The sequence below is a fragment of the Muntiacus reevesi genome, chromosome 1 (assembly GCF_963930625.1).
Source record: "Muntiacus reevesi chromosome 1, mMunRee1.1, whole genome shotgun sequence".
Lineage (NCBI taxonomy): Eukaryota > Metazoa > Chordata > Mammalia > Artiodactyla > Cervidae > Muntiacus > Muntiacus reevesi.
The window spans coordinates 104,830,707-104,847,907 of record NC_089249.1 but is presented as its reverse complement, the minus strand read 5'-3'; the positions used below and the strand labels follow the sequence as shown (position 1 = coordinate 104,847,907).

Sequence of the window (17,201 nt, the reverse complement as noted above, 5' to 3'; positions counted from 1 at the left end):
GAAGGTCAACTGAAGTCAAACTGTCAGGCAAAGATGGGAAAGAGTTTGATAACTCTTTATTCACAAATGCATATCTTAAAAAAAGAACAATTACCATAGTCTTTCCAAAAACATAAGGAAAGGAAAAAAATGAGAGACAAACCTTAAAAAGATAGTTTTTTATCAATATACTTACCATCAGCAGCTGCACCATCTGCTACAAATATGTAGTAGCTTGCATTTAGATCAAATCTATTCTTAACCCCAGGAAGGGTAATGTTTCTTCTGAAAGAACACTGCATAATACCATCCGCCAACCTCCAAGCCATGTCCTCAAGAGGATCCTGCAAACACACACAATGGGTCTTCTCAGCAAATTCCAAATATTTGCTAAAAATAAGATGTGATCAAAATCCTGGACCTGTTCAATTTCCTTTCTCTAAGATCCTCTGTGCATGTTTTGTCTGCAGTGTCATTGTTTTTCCACTTCCTCTTTAAAGAGTACAAGAAACACATTCTCCCAGTTTATTTGCGTTTATCCCACTTGGCAAAAATAGTATTTTTACTACCTAGGCTAGAAACTTTGGCAGATGCACTAACTCCATCTGGCCCCTAATATACAATCAACAACACTAAAGAAATACTTAGCAAGTAATACACTAGTAGCCAAAATGCAACTTGTGAGAAGCTCTAACCTCAGAAGAAAGCTTTGCAGAGAACATGTCACTAGGTGGTAGCTACTGCCCCTTTGGAACTCATTTGCTTGTCAATTGCCATGTGAAAATGACATTTCTCTACCAGAAATAGGCCACATTTGGCACAGATGTCAACATCGGGCACTTAAGACAATTGCCCAAGACACTGAACCAGCACCTACCATATATATCCACCTCTTTCTCATCAGTCAAGAAATTCTGGTCACTAACATAAACCTCTTAAAAATCTGTCTGCAAGGTTTTTAAAAAATGTGGCTGCTTTGACCCTCTTAACAAATCATAAAATATTTTTAACAGATGCAATAAAAAAGAATTTAAGAGAAACAAATAAGAATTCATCTTTAGCTAAAAAAGAAATCTTTTCTGTGCTCTCTAAAGCATAGAAAAGGGGCATGGTAACTGTAGTTTATATTACTGGACTGTATACTGGAAATTTGCTAAGAGAGTAGATTTCAGCTGTTCTCATCACAAAAAAACAAAAAAGTAACTGAGACAATGGATATATTTATTAGCCTGATTTTAGCAATCATTTCACTATGAGAGGAATATAAAAACATCATGCTATATACCTTAAAGACATACAATTTACACATATATATAATAAAATGCAGAAAGGTTTCTCCCAGACTGTAAGATAGGAGCTCTGCTACCAGGACCCTGTTTGGTCTCTGCTGCTAGCTGCAGGTTTGGAAGCTATTTTGCACCACAACCATGGCACTGTCAGCCATATAGCCAGAAGATGGACCGGCCAGGTAGAGAGTTCCAGAATCTTCACACCTACCCCAGAATCCATTATGGGGTGACTTCTCCCTGTCAAACGGGAAGGTTGTATGTGGACAATCTGATCTTCAAGAATACACACATAAGCATCATCATCACCCTGAAAAACAATGACAAATGAAAAAAAGATCAAGGGAATTTCAACAAGGGAGCATTCTTTATCAGTCTAATTCTTATCTCTCCTTTAATCTCCAATATTCCTTAGCTCTAAAAATTAAATCTTACTTAAAGTGATTATCAGACAGCAGACTGCATCTTTAAAGCACATTTAAGTTATGGTACAAATGAATGACAGGGCTTCCCTGGTGGTTCAGCAGTTAAGGAATCTACCTCCCAATGCAGGAGACGTGGGCTCAATCTCTGGGTTGGGAAGATCCCCTGGAGAATGAAATAGCAACCCACTCCAATATTCCTGCCTGGAGAATCCCATGGACGAGGAGACTGGTGGGCTACAGTCCATAGGGTCACAAAGATTTGGACCTGACTGAGCAACAAACAACTCTACCACCACCAAATAAATAATATGGATTTTAAGTTATTATGTATAACTTTGGTTTTTTCATCTATTTTAAATTGTTTTCCATAAACTATCTAACAAGGTCTTTAACCAGCTTTTGTCACTGAATTCCTTAAACAAAACCCAAGACTAACAAGCTATAATTAAAGTCTTGTTAAAAATACCACTACAATATTCTAACATTTGTAAAATTTACAAAAAATTTTAAATTTCTTATAAAAAGTTCCAGTTTTAACTCTCAAGTACATAACATTAGCAACACATCTTGTACTCAACTCAGAATTAGTGCAACTCAAGAAATTTGGAGTTGTCATAATTTAAATCACTACACACTATGGCACACAGACTAACTTTGGCCTAATGCCTGTTCTTATACTGGCCGCAAGCTGAGGATGGTGTTTACATATCTAAATGGCTTTTTAAGAATGATATTTCATGATAAATGAAAATACATTAAATCCAAATTTCAGTGCCTACAGATAAAGTTTGACTGGAACACAGCCACACATACTAATTTACAGCAGTCTGTGGCTGCTTTAGCACTATGAAAGAGCTGAGTAGCTGCAAAGAGACCATGAGGCCCACAGATTCTGAAGTGGTTGCTATCTAGCCCTCTGCAAAAAAAAGTTGGCTGATCTCTGATTTAAACAGACAATGTGTATTTTCTAGAATGTTTATCATCAATGAAACAATAGAATTTTCCTGTTATTTCAAACAAAATTTAGTATAGCAAAATGGTTGATTTTGAGGCAAACTGATGGTAAGAAGTCAACTAAGTCATTAAGGCAAATCTCTCAAATACTGGTGAGGTGATGAGGATGAAGGAGAGGTAACTCTCAGTTTTCAAGGCTCTACAGTGAGGGGAAGAGGAGGTGCTATGACAACCTTATGCTCCAGGCAGCTGTAGAAACCCCAAACTTGGGGCATGGTAGAACACACATGAGAAGTTCCAACCAAACCCCACAATTAGACAGAGCCTCCTACCCCTGTTTGCTCCTCTCAGTTCCAGCATTTAGAATGCACTGTATAAGAAAATATCAAGTGAGAGAAACAAAGATGACAACATAGTTATTATGATCAAAAGACTATGTTTTAATAGAGGAGACAAAATAGTATGTGAAATATGATAAAATAGAGATTTAAACAAAGTGCTACAGAAAGACAAATTAGGTAGGGTCAAAGGATTGAAAAAGGCTTATCAGAAAATATAGCATTAACTATGCTTCAGAGAATAAAAAATACATGTGGAGAAGGTAGAGCTACAATTAAGGGAAAGGTTTTTCAAACTGAGGAACTTCTAGGACCAAAGATACAAAAATATAAAAGGTATATGGAAACTTTAGGAAACAGGTAGCACAAAGCTAAAACATATACAGGACAAGGCCAGAAATACCAACAAGGACTTTGAAAAGTTTCAAAAATATGTTAAAGAAAAAAATATTTTCCTGTAACTACTAAAGGTTCACCAATGCTTTGGGGGCTAGGATTGAGGTTGCCTCAAATGTGGTCTAAAATCATAACCTGAATCTATTGTAAAAATTGCAGGGCATTCTACAAAACAACCAGCCAGAAAAAAAATCAAGAAAAAGGTAGGGTAAACATTCTAAAGAAAAGGAGATTAAAGAGATATAACAATTAAATGCACTGAGTGATAACTGATTAGTCTGGATCAGAGATTTTAAATATATATACACACACACATATACATATGACTTTATTGGGACAATTAGGGAAATTTGAATATACACTATATTGAATAAAATTATTATATTATATATTTGATGGTGATATGATAATTGTAGGAGAATATCCTTCTTAGTAGATACATACTGAAAAGGAAACACAAAAGGTCATGATAGTTGTAACTTAATTTTCAAATAGTACAGGGGAAAAAATGTGTGTTAATATACAGTGAAAAAGCTAATCTACACACACACACATGGAAAGAGAGAGAGTGACAAATGCAGGTGAAGGGTTTACTAGTGTTCCTTATACTAGTCTCTCAACTTTCACATAGGTTTAAAACTTTTCAAAACAAAAAGCTAGGGTGGGTCAAAGAAGAACCTGAGTGGCGAGTAAAAGAGAGGAATCTAAGTCACAACGTTTTCTTGAACACCAGAGAAGATGGTGGCAGCAATGAATGAGATAGTCAGTACATAAGTTTCCCAAACAGTATCTGAAAAGAAGCAAGAGATCAATAATAGTTACTTTTTTACTATTGTTGTTGATCACCAAGAATGGGAAACACAAAAGGATGTTAGAAGGGTAGGTAATAAATTCAGTTTGTAGATGATTGCCAGTGTTGTCTAGAACACTCATCCGGAAGTAACCACCCAGAAGCTGGAAATTTCAAACTGGACACACAAGAGAGGCCAGCATTGGGAGCATTCTGGAATTTGAGTGTTAAGAAATTATGTACAGAAGAAGGCAACACTGGGCAGGGGAAGACAGAGACCAGCGGCTAATACAGTGTGTATACCTGAACACTTTATCTCAGAGAACAAAAAATATCTGAGATGAGGGAGATGTGTATATTCTGAATTTCAGTTAAAATTCAGATATTAACAAATACTGTTAGAAAAAACATGGAATGTTGCACTTTCAATTTTAGTGATGTGGTCTAATAGCAAAACAGAACTGCTATCAGTAATGTACAAACCAAATTGGAAAAAGGTATAATTTAGCTTATCTAATCAGTATTCATACCATCAGATACCTTCAGTATTTGAACTTACATGACATACTGATAAGAAATCACAGGTCATAAAAATATCCTAAGAATTTAAAAATAATCAAAAATAGAAACAACCATTTTACAAATATTTTTGGTGATGATTTATTTCCCCCAATTTAGGCAAACAGGTGTACAGATGATTTTAATCATCAAAGAGGTTTGCTCCATAAATTAACTGCACCTGTATAATTAAGTCTTTTTATATACATGTTTGATGAGTACTATACTAGAAACATAAGATTTATAAGTAAGATAAATATATCTTGAATTAGAGGTAAACATTTTTGTGTCATCTATGCCTACAACTTAGAACAGAATTAATTGTTCTACTTGTAGGCTCCTCATCACAACACTCGCTGTAACAATAGTGTCTTTTCCTCTGGCTGACAGATTTTATGTGACCAGAAAAGGAAACGTGTTAGTGTACTACTGCAGGGAGTTTGGCTAGGATTCTTTTATTCAAGTGACTAGAATACATATCTAAATGTGTACTCTACCTTACACATGCACCTTAATGAACCTACATTTATTCCAACAAAGCTATCATTGTTAACCCCTGCTGGACTCTTCTTCAGAGTTTCCTTCAAAGCCAGTTCCATTCACATAAACAGGCACTACCACCATCTTTCCTTATTGTTTTACAGTCACATTTATTTTTAACTCAGCCTCCTCATGCACCATATTAATAAGGTTCATTTTTGCCAAAATTGAGAACAAAAGAATATGCTGTAAGTATAATGGTAATTACAAAAGGAAAAATGGGGGAAATGTTTTGAAGAGTTGCAACATCATTTGATCAAGTATAAAATTTCCCATAAAAGCAACTTTAAAAGGAAAAGAGTCACAATTTCTTTTATGGTATTTTTAGATGCCTATGGGATATCTTCTATCTCGTAGATTTAAGGTATACCCTGTATTGAATGAAAAAAGATAATGAGTGCATTGTGAAACTACATTTTAAAATATACAGGTCATATCACATATTGCAATGTCATCCACCCCCAAAAAGTCACATCTGGCTCCCTGAAATATTTGCAGCCAGCATAACAAGGATTACTGCAATTATCATGCACTTTAAAGGAAAATATTTGTTCTTCTATCACAGAATCTCAGAGTTCCTTTTCTTTTTAAAAAAATAATGATTTCCTTAAAAAGTGATGTTTAAAACCTAACAGGAAGAAAATTCTCAAGACTCCTTGCAAAAAAAAAAAAAAAAGGACTCCTTGCATTTGTTAATGTGGAAATCAGAGTTCCTTTTCTTTTTTAAAAAATAATGATTTCCTTAAAAAGTGATGTTAAGTTTAAAACCTAACAGGAAGAAAACTCTCAAGAAAAGACTCCTTGCATTTGTTAATGTGGAAATGAGAGGCTTTCTCCATTTGTAGCCAACCCCCTCCACAGTCAGCTCTGCTGGAACAGGATAGACACATGTCCTGTCCTTTATAGCCTTCTTCCTCTCCTGGGAAATCAGAATGCTAATGCAGGACTCTGTTCTTCCACACCACAGCACAAGGCTGCCACCTACAGAATCTCTTAATCCATTCAGCACTACCCAAGGAGAGAGAAATTTCGTAAACCCAGTAAAGAAGCCATTTATGCCTGGAGACACTAGGTTTAATTCCCTGTTGGGGAAATGTGCCATGACCGTCAAAATGGGGGCAACAAGAGCAGCAATCCAGGCTGTAGTCACTTGAGAAATCTAGGAGTTGAAGAGCATCACAAACAACATGAGATTTTATGAAAAGCAACTTTTTTTTTTGTTTGTTTTGTTTTGTTTTAAAAAACAATATTGTTTTATTACTAACAGGAGTGGCCTGCCTGGGTAGGTGGGTGTGCTGGGCTCAGGGTATGTGGGGGCTGTGAAGAGCAGATAGCTGAGAGGCTGGAAAGAAAGGGAGTGGGTCTGGAGGCCAGGCCCACAGGTTCCTCCAGTTTACTTCGGGCCAGAGGCGGACTTAATAAAGGATTCATGGCAAGCAATGGCCAGGCCACCAATAAGATTAAGAAATTCTTGGAAATCTAGCTGCCCATCAGAGTTGAGGTCCAATCTCTTCATCATGCGGTCCAGGACATCAGGGTCCTTCTGGTTCTTTGTGAAGGCACCCAGTTCTGTATTCATGAAGATTAGGAACTCGGCCTTGGAGAGTTGAGCAACTTTTTCTTAACTGCACTTCCTGCTTTATCACAGAGATAGAAGTAGATAAAGTGGCAAATCCACTGGAAACAAAATGCTTCTCCTAACTTTCCTCAGGACAGCCTTGTTCTTAGAGATATTAATATGGAATGGCTCAACTCAACGCTGTTTAACTGAGAATCCAAGTTAGTTTCTCTGACCTGCCTTCCCATTCCTCCCTAAAGTATGAGAATCTGACTCTGGAACAAATGCTAAACCGCTGTTGATTGTCACTCACTCCAGCGACTCTCCATTCATCACCACTGATGTAAGTGAGAGGTACAAACCATCCATCGGTCATGAGAAAATGCCAAGGATAGATAGCCTTTACTGGGACCGCTCATTTCAACCATCACTGATTGGTCATCTCGTGTGAAGGACAAGAAGACACAGGCAAGCTCCTTCTCTGGGTCACAGTTCAAAGGACTCCTGATGCAAAACTTCTTCTTCCCACAGTCTGAAGCATTGAACTAGAAAAATGACAGGGGGGAAAAGACTCTTAATTATCAAACAGGCAATTCATCTCCAATGACAGAAGAGCTGCTACCTTGAAGTATGGGTTTTAACAAGAATACATTTTCATAATAAGGATTCAAACAAGAGGGAAAAGACCACATCCCAAATTAAAAATTATCAAAGCAGTAGTTAGGTTGTAAACTTTTAAATTTAATTAATATTAATTAAAATTTGGAAGACACAACATTAATTGGACTATAATTACACATGAATATTAAGATCCCTTTAATACACAGAACACTTCACATTAATTATGTTCCAGAGCAAAGTTTTGAGTAAACTTTAAGAAATTTCTTAGGGAATATTTAAGTCCACGTTGACATTCTTGCCCAAAGGATATCCTCTAGCTTTCAGAGATGGAATTTTTAAAAGCAAACAAACAAACCCTTAGCAAGTTTTTATATTTAGATCCGGGACTCTGCCTCTAGAATTCAAGTTCAAGTTTGACATTAAAATAAAGTAAGAAAAAAATGGTTACTCCCATATATACCACCGCTCCAAATAAGAGTAATAACAATTTAGTGCGGAAGAAGCAAAAACAATCTATGATGATTTAATTCAGAGCTTCTCGGTATGGCAAATAAGAAAGACTATTGAAAAATGTCAGCTCTACAATTTGACAGAGCAAACAAGCAGTCATACTGAGTTAGAATGAACTGTGACACCACATTTCAAAAGGGAGCTAAACATGAGTTTAAGTCACTAGATTTAATGGGAACTGTACAGAAAAACTCATTTCTTCTTCTACTCTTCCAATATTTCTGGCCACCAAACAGGTGTGGGCGTTTTCCACAAAAAGCAATTCTGCAATTCTCTGCAGACATAACTTAGTGCACTACAATTCAACTCTACTCTGACACTATCTACCTGAAATTGGTGTCAGATCCCACAGGCTAAGAGTTCAGTCCCACAAGCCTGCACCCACTTCAGATGCCCATCACAGATGCCAATCACAAGTTCCAGGTTGCCACCTGTACTTCTGAATTGCTGGCCATAAGCTGGAGGTTCCTAGCACCTCCTCCTTGAGTTAGGTAATTTACAAAGATGGCTCACAGAACTTGGGAAAATAGTTAACTTACTAGATTACCAGTATGTTATAAAAGGATAACAACCCACAAACGGCCAGATGGAAGATATGCATAGAGTAAAGCATGCAGGAAGGGGCAGGCGCAGAGCTTCCATGACCCCTCTAAGGCACCAGCCTCCCCACACCTCCACGTGGTCAGCAACCCAGGAGCTCTCCGAAACCTACACTTTTGGGACTTTTATGGAGGCTCCATCATGTGGGATGGAGAAGGAAATGGCAACCCACTCCAATATTCTTGCCTGGAGGATCTCACGGACAGAGGAACCTGACAGGCTACAGTCCCCGGGGTCGCAAGAGTCGGACACAACTTACCGACTAAACCACCACCACTATCATGTGGGATGAAGGATTATTAGCTCAATTTTCAGTCTCTCTCCCTTCTCTGGAAGATGGGGTTAGTGGGCTGAAAGCAGCAAGCTTCTAATTATGGCTCAGTGTTTTGGGGGACCAGCCCCCATATCCACCAAGAGTCACCTCATTAGAACAAAAGATATCCCATCATTCAGGAAATTCCAAGGGATTTAGCAGCTCTGTATCAGGAACTGGGGTCAAAAGGCCAACTATTAACAGAAACCAAACAGAGGCCTATATATATATATATATATATATATATATATATATAATTTGGGATTATTATTTCACAGGAACTTAAAGAAAAAGTATAGTAGAGTGGAGAGAATAAGCCACTAGAAGCTAGGAAACAAGGGTTTAGCCTGTCTCTGTTCTCCCCTTTACTCCATCATTCCATCGTGTTTGCTAAAGAACTTACCTCTCAGGGTCTCTTTATCTGTATGCAACAGGGACCCTGAGGTCCCGTCTGTCTAGCTCTCTACAACTGCCAACATCCTGTGACTCTGAATGAATCTCTCCATAATTGGAGATTATAAACTTGGTACAGAGATACAATAAAAAATCTCCAACAAGAGCTAATGCCTTTTAAATGAATATAAGAAAAGATAGCAATCTTTTTTTTAGATTGTTAGTAGATTCCTCCTGGGAAGCTCAGATCCAAACTAACCGGGAATCCCCTAAAGCAACTTTAAAATAAATAAACCTTGAGACTAAACAAACTGAGAATTACTGCAAACAACAAACCGAATTGTTTGGTCAAACAAAAGTTCATAATAGTGTAATCAAATGGCTCATCACGTGTTGCGTAATATGGAAAAGAAGGTAAACAAAACAAGACACTATATAGGGGCATAGGAGCTTTAGTCTTCCCTATGAGAAAAAAGAGCTATAAAGAGACAAGAAAGTGGAAGGAAGAGAAAAAATGAACTAATATTTACTAAATACCTATTAAGCACAAGTCAATCAGAAATCTTATATTCATTCTATTTGGTTCTCACAGTAATATATATGATTTTATAAGAACTAGATATCATTATTTCTCATTTATAGGTGAAGAAACTGAGACTTTAGTCTCAGTTTTAAGATTTAAGTAATTTGTCCAAACTCAAACAGAAATTAGACAAATCAGAATTCAGTCTCAAATTCGTTCTTCTAACTGTAATAACCTTCCTTAAGACATTTTTTGTTATAGTCACTTCTGAATTGAGAAGTCTAATTCATCAGAATTGGTTTCAGTAAAACCTTTCCAATGTTTGTAACATGAATAACCCTTTCCAAGATGTGTTTTTTTAACTGTACTTCTTTTGAATCAGAGGGCCTAAATAGAATTCTAGTTGATAAGCTTGCAAGAGTTCAACCTGTAGAATTCTGCAGTACTCATTGGCCTTAGTTGAAACAAGAGTGAAGAATTATATCACGTTTCAAGATTCTACCCCCCACCCACACCCCTCCCAGTTTAGCTGAAACCTAAATTTAGCTTCACCTTTAAGCTCCCTCTTCAGGTTTGCTATTTGACTGTATTTTAAAAAAGAAAATAAACCCTGCTGCTTCAGATTTATTTTCAAATGAAAACACATCCACTGCTAGTATAGACTACATGTGAATGTCACAACCACACCTTGAACATGTAGGATCCTGCACTCCTCATTCTAACCTATAAGTCATAAGTTGCAATGAAGACTCCCTCCTGATTTCCTGACAGGCATTCAAAACCCTGCTACCATAACCCAGGACAGCTACTCCTTTACAAACATCCTCAGGCACAGAACCACAATTTCTAAGGAAGCTGTTCCTTGATATTGTATTTGATGAAACTATAAAAACTCTACTTACTGATCTGGTTAAATGGGAGACGGAAGGTACCGTTGACATTGGTGCTGTTGTGGCTGCAGGTGTTGTAAAAGGAAGTACATTTGGTTGTGAAATTACAGGACCAGGAATCTTCACCCAGTAGATTTTGTACTTCTCAACGACTGTGGCTCTGAAATGCAGTACCAGCGAGATTAGAAAGGACCATGATTATGGCTCATCATAAAACAAACAAAAAAAAGGTAACTAACTAGGAACATACAACCTAATACAGGTATTTTCTGGATATATTGAGGGTTCAGTTCCAGACCATCACAATAAAGCATATTACGATACTGCATCACATATTACAATAAAGTGAGTCACAGAATTGTGGGGTTTCCAAATGCATATAAAAGTTGTGTTTATACTACACTGTAGTCTATTAAGTGTGCAATAGCACTATACCTAAAAAACAACATCTATACCTTAATTTTAAAATTGTTTTATATGCTAAGTTGTGTCTGACTCTTTGGCGACTCTAACCCACCAGTCTCCTCTGTCCATGGGATTTCCTAGGCAAGAATACTGGAGTGGGTTGCCATTTCCTTCTCCAGGGGACCTTCCTGACCCAGGGATCAAACCTATGTCTCCTGCATTGGCAGGCAGATTCTTTACCACTGAGCCACCAGGGAAACTCAATTTTAAAATGCTGCTGCTGCTGCTGCTAAGCCGCTTCAGTCATGTCTGACTCTGTGCAACCCCATAGATGGCAGCCCACCAGGTTCCTCCGTCCCTGGGATTCTCCAGGCAAGAACACTGGAGTGGGTTGCCATTTCCTTCTCCAATGTATGCATGCATGCTAAGTCGCTTCAGTTGTGTCCGACTCTGTGCGACCCTATGGACAGCAGCCCACCAGGCTCCTCTGTCCACAGGATTCTCTAAGCAAGAATACTGAAGTGGGTTGCCATTTCCTTCTCCACGATTTTAAAATAACTTCTTGCTAAAAAATACTAACCATCATAACAGACTTCACCAAATTATGGTAGTAACATCAATGATCACTGACCACTGATCAGTGATCACCATAACAGACATAATATTGATGGAAAAGCTTGAGATGTTATGACAATTAACAAAATGTGGCCCAGAGACACAAAGTGAGCCAAAGTGTTGGGAAAATGGCTCCCATAGACTCATTTAATGCAGGACTGCCACAAACCGATTTGTAAAAAAACAAACTATCTGTGAAGTCAAATAAAGCAAAGTGCAATAAAACAGCAATGCCTATACTACCCGACAGAATTTTGTAGGAGGCAAATCTCTAATGCCTCTCTTCAACCTCAGTGCTAACTGAACTTTGACTGTTCTCTCTCTTGTCTTCTCTGTTCTTTGGGTATATTCACAGCAGCTATGAATGCCAGACCCAGGGACTGGAGTGCACAGACTTCTACTCCTGGCATATACATGACATACTACTGCTACACTTATCACAGTGGTCATTCAAATTATTCCAAAAGGCATGTGTAACAAGCAGCTACAGAGACAAGCTATACAGAGGCTGCACAGGCCACCCTCAGCTCCAACTGGGGCCAAATCTCCTTTTTCACATTCCACTCAACACACAGGTGCATAGCTGCATTGCTGTTGCTGATGATCTGTGTCCAAAGTGAAGCAGAAAATAGAGACAGGATAGGAGAGCAATTCTCCCCTTAAATGACATTCATGACATCCCCCTTTATGACATTCCATTTCCTCCTTGCATGTAAGATTGAGACAAATACTGTTCTAATTCTACTGAATTTCATAATTCTGAGGAACACACAAGATCTTACTTTTCTGACAATCTAATCTGCAAGTAGTAATAATGAAAAGAAAAAGTCATTCAAATTTCAGGACTGCTTTTTTTCATATTCTCATACTAATACAGGAACAAAACTTTAAAAAGTATTCATCCATACACCATACAGACTCTAGTTATGAACTGATGGCTCTTGTTAGTTTGAAGGCACTACAACACTTCATTCACTCAACAAATGTCCATTAAGCGTCTATTAGGTCCTTGGTCCTGGGCTAGGTACTCAGTATATACGGCTGGAAAAAACAAACAAAACAACCACTTACATCAGTAAATGGTTGTCATTACTATACCAAACCTCTGACATACTGGTGAATGTTCAGTAGTTATAAAAAATGATGCAGACTCTCATTATTGCAATTATACTAGCTATAGAATTGCAAACTTTTCTACTCACAGGAAGGTTATGTGATTGGGGGCACTGCTTGGAGCATCCCAATAGACTTTGATTTCTGTTTTTTTTGATGGACTTCTATGACTTACAGCTGATCCCTGAAAGAAAATGGAAAAGAACTACCATTCAGTTACCCAATAGCTCAATGTAGCTGGAACTACAACCATTCATCATTGTACAACCCTGGTATTCTGTTAAACACAAGGACTTGGGTGCTCAATAAATATATGTTGATTGGTTGACACCAAATTAGTAGCTGGCTCTAGAGTCAGCTGAAATGTAAGAGCTGAAGAGACTTACAAATACTGGATGTGTTGATGCTGTATAGAGTCTGTTCATTATTTCATTTATGTGGGGTTTTCCTGGTGGCTCAGTGGTAAAGAATCTGCCTGCAATGCAGGAGACCTGGGTTTGATCCCTGGGTCCAGAAGATCCCCTGAAGGAGGACATGGCAACCCACTCCAGTACTCTTGCCTAGAGAATCCCATGGACAGGGGAGCCTGGCAGGCTGCAGCCCATAGGGTCACACAGAGTAGGACATGACCAAAGCAACCAAGCAGTATTATTTCATTTATACTGTAAGTTTATGGTTTTCTATTAACATACACAAATAGAATGCAGAATATTCACCAAAAGAAAAAATTCCTGCCTCCAAATATGCAGTATTATCTTTTAGTAATTCCTTTCTTTGAACAGTCTTGTTTCCCACTTTCATTCATCTGAATACTCATCCTTTGAGGTCTAGCTTAGATCAGCTCTTCTAAAAAGCACTCACTCGATTCCAAACTCACTCAATTACAGTCAGTGTGGTATTTCTGCCATGCTTCTCACCCACCCTGTGTATGGTTCTAATCTGAGTCATCATACCAGTCTACTAATGTGTCTGTCCTATATCCATATGTTCTGTTTATGTGTCATATAGCATATGTCCATATGCTTTACTTATGTGTAAGGCTCTGGACTCATCAAATAACAAATCTTGTTCATCACCATATCCCTTGCAGGAAAGTTCCTGATATAGTAAATGTTCATTTAATTAATTAATAAATTACAAAAGTCAGACCTCTGTTTCACTCTAGAACTCTATCTTCAATATCAACATCCTTCAAAATTTAGTACAGTAAGAAACAATATTTTGATAAAATATCAAAAGCTATAAACTCTTAAAACTATGAGCCTACCTTTTCTAGGATGTTGATGTATAAAAATATATTGCCAGTAGAAAAATTAGGTGGAAACTTTGCTCATTGTGACTCTATTCAGATGTCTGCAATACATAGGTAATGTCATTGCTTATCTTGCAAACACCACTCCAGTGAAAAGACGCATGGAAACTGATAGAAATCAGTTTCAAACTAAACACAAACCTGTACATCTTCACAGGTCAGAAGCTGTGACACATGACTGTCAATCAATGTGAAGGAGCCAACAGGAGGGCCACTCAAATTCTCAGCGTCACGTGCTTCTAAGAGAAAGCCTTTAAATGGTGGCCCTGACAAAGTAACTGAGAAACAAATAAAAAGGTAAGTTAAGAGTTTAGCAACATCCCCCAAAAAGACTGTTAGAGGAACCATGTCACAAAGTCAGGAGTACATATACAAAACTACTCCAGGAGAGAAAAGAGTAGAATTCATCTCATAGTCAAAGAAATTCTAAACCATGTTCCACAGGACATTATTCCATGAGGTTTAATAGCTATTCCACAGGGAAGAAAAGATTGGTTATGGTCAGAGTGTGGTTCACAGGGCCAAAGTAGCTTGAAAAATGCTCGTTAAAAGTACACTTGTGTCTTAACTGCAGATCCCTCAGGGTGTTAACAACCTACTATATCCTATAAAGCTCTAAGAAATAGAATACATGTAACACATAGAGTGTTCTAAATTTATTTTTTCCATAAACTCTTTTTGTTAGAAAGTATCTATTAATATTTTGCATTTCTAACATTGCAGAAAATAGAGTTTGTTAAATGCTGTTATAGATACATCCTTAAGTTTCAGCCTACTTTGTGCCAGAAGAATTAGGGAAACATAAGAAATTATACAATATTAAGTAGGATAAGGGTTTAATATCTTAAGTCAGATAAAATAAGCTTTATTTTCCTCTTCTACTGAGTAAATAGTACTATTAATGAAGATATATTAAATAATGACAAAAATATTTTAAAACCTATTCTGCAGAATTCCCTGGAGGTCCAGAGGTTAGCATTCAGCACTTTTACTGCTGGGCTGGGTTCAATTCTTGGTTGGGGAACTAAGACCCTGAAAGCTTTGTAGTGTGGTCAAAAAAAAAAAAAAAAAAAAAGCCTAGTCTGAATGGATAGTGAATATACTGCTTATGTAATATAGTCATCAGTAGTAGTTAAACCAAAAATGAGAAGTATAAGATCATGGTATCTTATGAAAGCAGATGAATAGATTAAATGAAACTATATAAATCCAACAGTAATAAAGTTTCAATGTACAGTAAAAAAAAAAAAAAGCAAAGTGAAAAATGCAAATAATTAATACCAGCACAATACCTTTGATTTGATCTCCTGGCCTGAATGTCATCTGACTCACTGAAATGTTGTGAGCGGGATGAGACTGTGGGGTATGACCATGCTCAGGAATCATTCCATGGCATGACTTTGTTACTTTTCCACTGGGATAATTAGCCACAAAATTAACATGCAACAGAAGGATGAAGGCACTGACGGTAAATCCAGGAACTGTCATCTTAAAAAGAAGGTTAAAAGCACATTATTCTCAAAGGTAACTAAAATATAAGAGCTTTCATAACACAGGGCAGTAAGTTATAGACAACTATTTGCTTTCAATAATCATTTAACCATATTCTCAAAAGCATGTAATATAAAGAACTTGATGCATGAAGCTTGACCTGGATTTGAATTTCACCTTTTCTAACTACTAACTGTGAAACTTTAGGCAAATCACCTAAGCCTCCTTTCTTACCTGAAAAATAAGGAAACGAAAACTCTCCTTTCAAAGCTATTTTAATAAAATCTATAATATATACAACCAAAAGTCTGAAAAGGAAGATAATAAATGTTATCTTTCATTAGCATGATTGGGAAATAATAAATAATCCAATAAAAGCAAAAGGTTTTGCTCCATTTCATACTAGAAAATTTAAACAAATAAGAAATGTTTCTTCTGAATTAAATATCATAATCTGAGTAAACCTTTGATATGAATTCTCCTAACTTCCCATTAAACTACTCATAATGACAATTTTATTTGTAGCACTGAAAACTGAGGATAACAACCAGTTGCAAGAGACGGTATTTCTATTACCTACAGCTCTAATGGGCTTTCCTGGTGACTCAGTGGGAAAGAATCCACCTGCCAATGCAGGAGACTCAGGTTCAATCCCTGGATTGGGAAGATCACCTGGAGAAGGAAATGGCAACCCACTCCAGTATTCTTGCCTGGGAAATCCCATGGCTAGAGAAGCCTGGCAGGCTACAGTCCATGGGGTCACAAAAGAGCAGGACATAACTTAGCAACTAAACAACAGTCCAGATACTTCTGAATTGTTAGCCAACGAAATTTTCTTCTCTCATCCAATTTATCTGCCTCTTACCACCTGCCTAACAGAAAACCAGTCCCACCCTTGTCTAGACCACATCAACCACTCACTGTGCATACATTCAGAACCTGCAAATCACAGCACTTAATGAGACTAGAGGTACAGGTGGTCTTCTCTGGTAGCCCAGCTGGTAAAGAATCCACCTGCAATGCAGGAGACCCTGTTCGATTCCTGGGTCAAGAAGATCCTCTGGAGAAGGGATAGGCTACCCACTCCAGTATTCTTAGGCTTCCCTGGATGGCTTAGTCAGTAAAAAGAATCCACCTGTAATGTGGGAGACCTGGGTTTGATCCCTGGATTGGGAAAATCCCCTGGAGGAGGGCATGGCAACCCACTCCAGTATTCTTGCCTGCAGAATCCCCATGGACAGAGGAGCCTGGCGCTGCAGTCCATGGGATCCCAGTGAGTCAGACATGACTGAGCGACTAAGCAGAGCACAGCATACCAGAGGTAGATGGGTAGGAACATGTTATAGGGCAGCGAAGTTCACAGAGTAGACAGGCTACAGATGAAAAGAGATCAAGAGGCAGTGCATTCTCCATAGAAATGGGAGCTTTCTACATGTAACTTTGGTTATAAAATAAAAACATCCTTACAATCACTAGAACAAATTATCCTTTTATAATCATGTAAATTACAACCACACATTGGACCAGAGCTAAACTACAGAAATTCCTACTATACACAAGAAATTGTGTTGGAGCTACACTCTTTCACTGG

The 17,201-nt window shown here is 37.7% G+C and overlaps 1 protein-coding gene across 1 annotated transcript in view; it reads right to left on the bottom strand.

The window, feature by feature from the left end:
• FRRS1 (ferric chelate reductase 1) overlaps positions 1-17,201 on the bottom strand; it is a 73,343-nt gene that overhangs the window by 25,944 nt on the left and 30,198 nt on the right. Inside the window, exons 3-9 of the mRNA XM_065908176.1 lie at positions 15,412-15,607; positions 14,261-14,397; positions 12,897-12,991; positions 10,687-10,834; positions 7,187-7,369; positions 1,477-1,575; positions 176-323 (exon numbers count right to left, since the gene is read on the bottom strand). Of these exons, the coding sequence (XP_065764248.1) occupies positions 176-323; positions 1,477-1,575; positions 7,187-7,369; positions 10,687-10,834; positions 12,897-12,991; positions 14,261-14,397; positions 15,412-15,607 (1,006 nt within the window). The remainder of the gene's footprint in view (positions 1-175; positions 324-1,476; positions 1,576-7,186; positions 7,370-10,686; positions 10,835-12,896; positions 12,992-14,260; positions 14,398-15,411; positions 15,608-17,201) is intronic.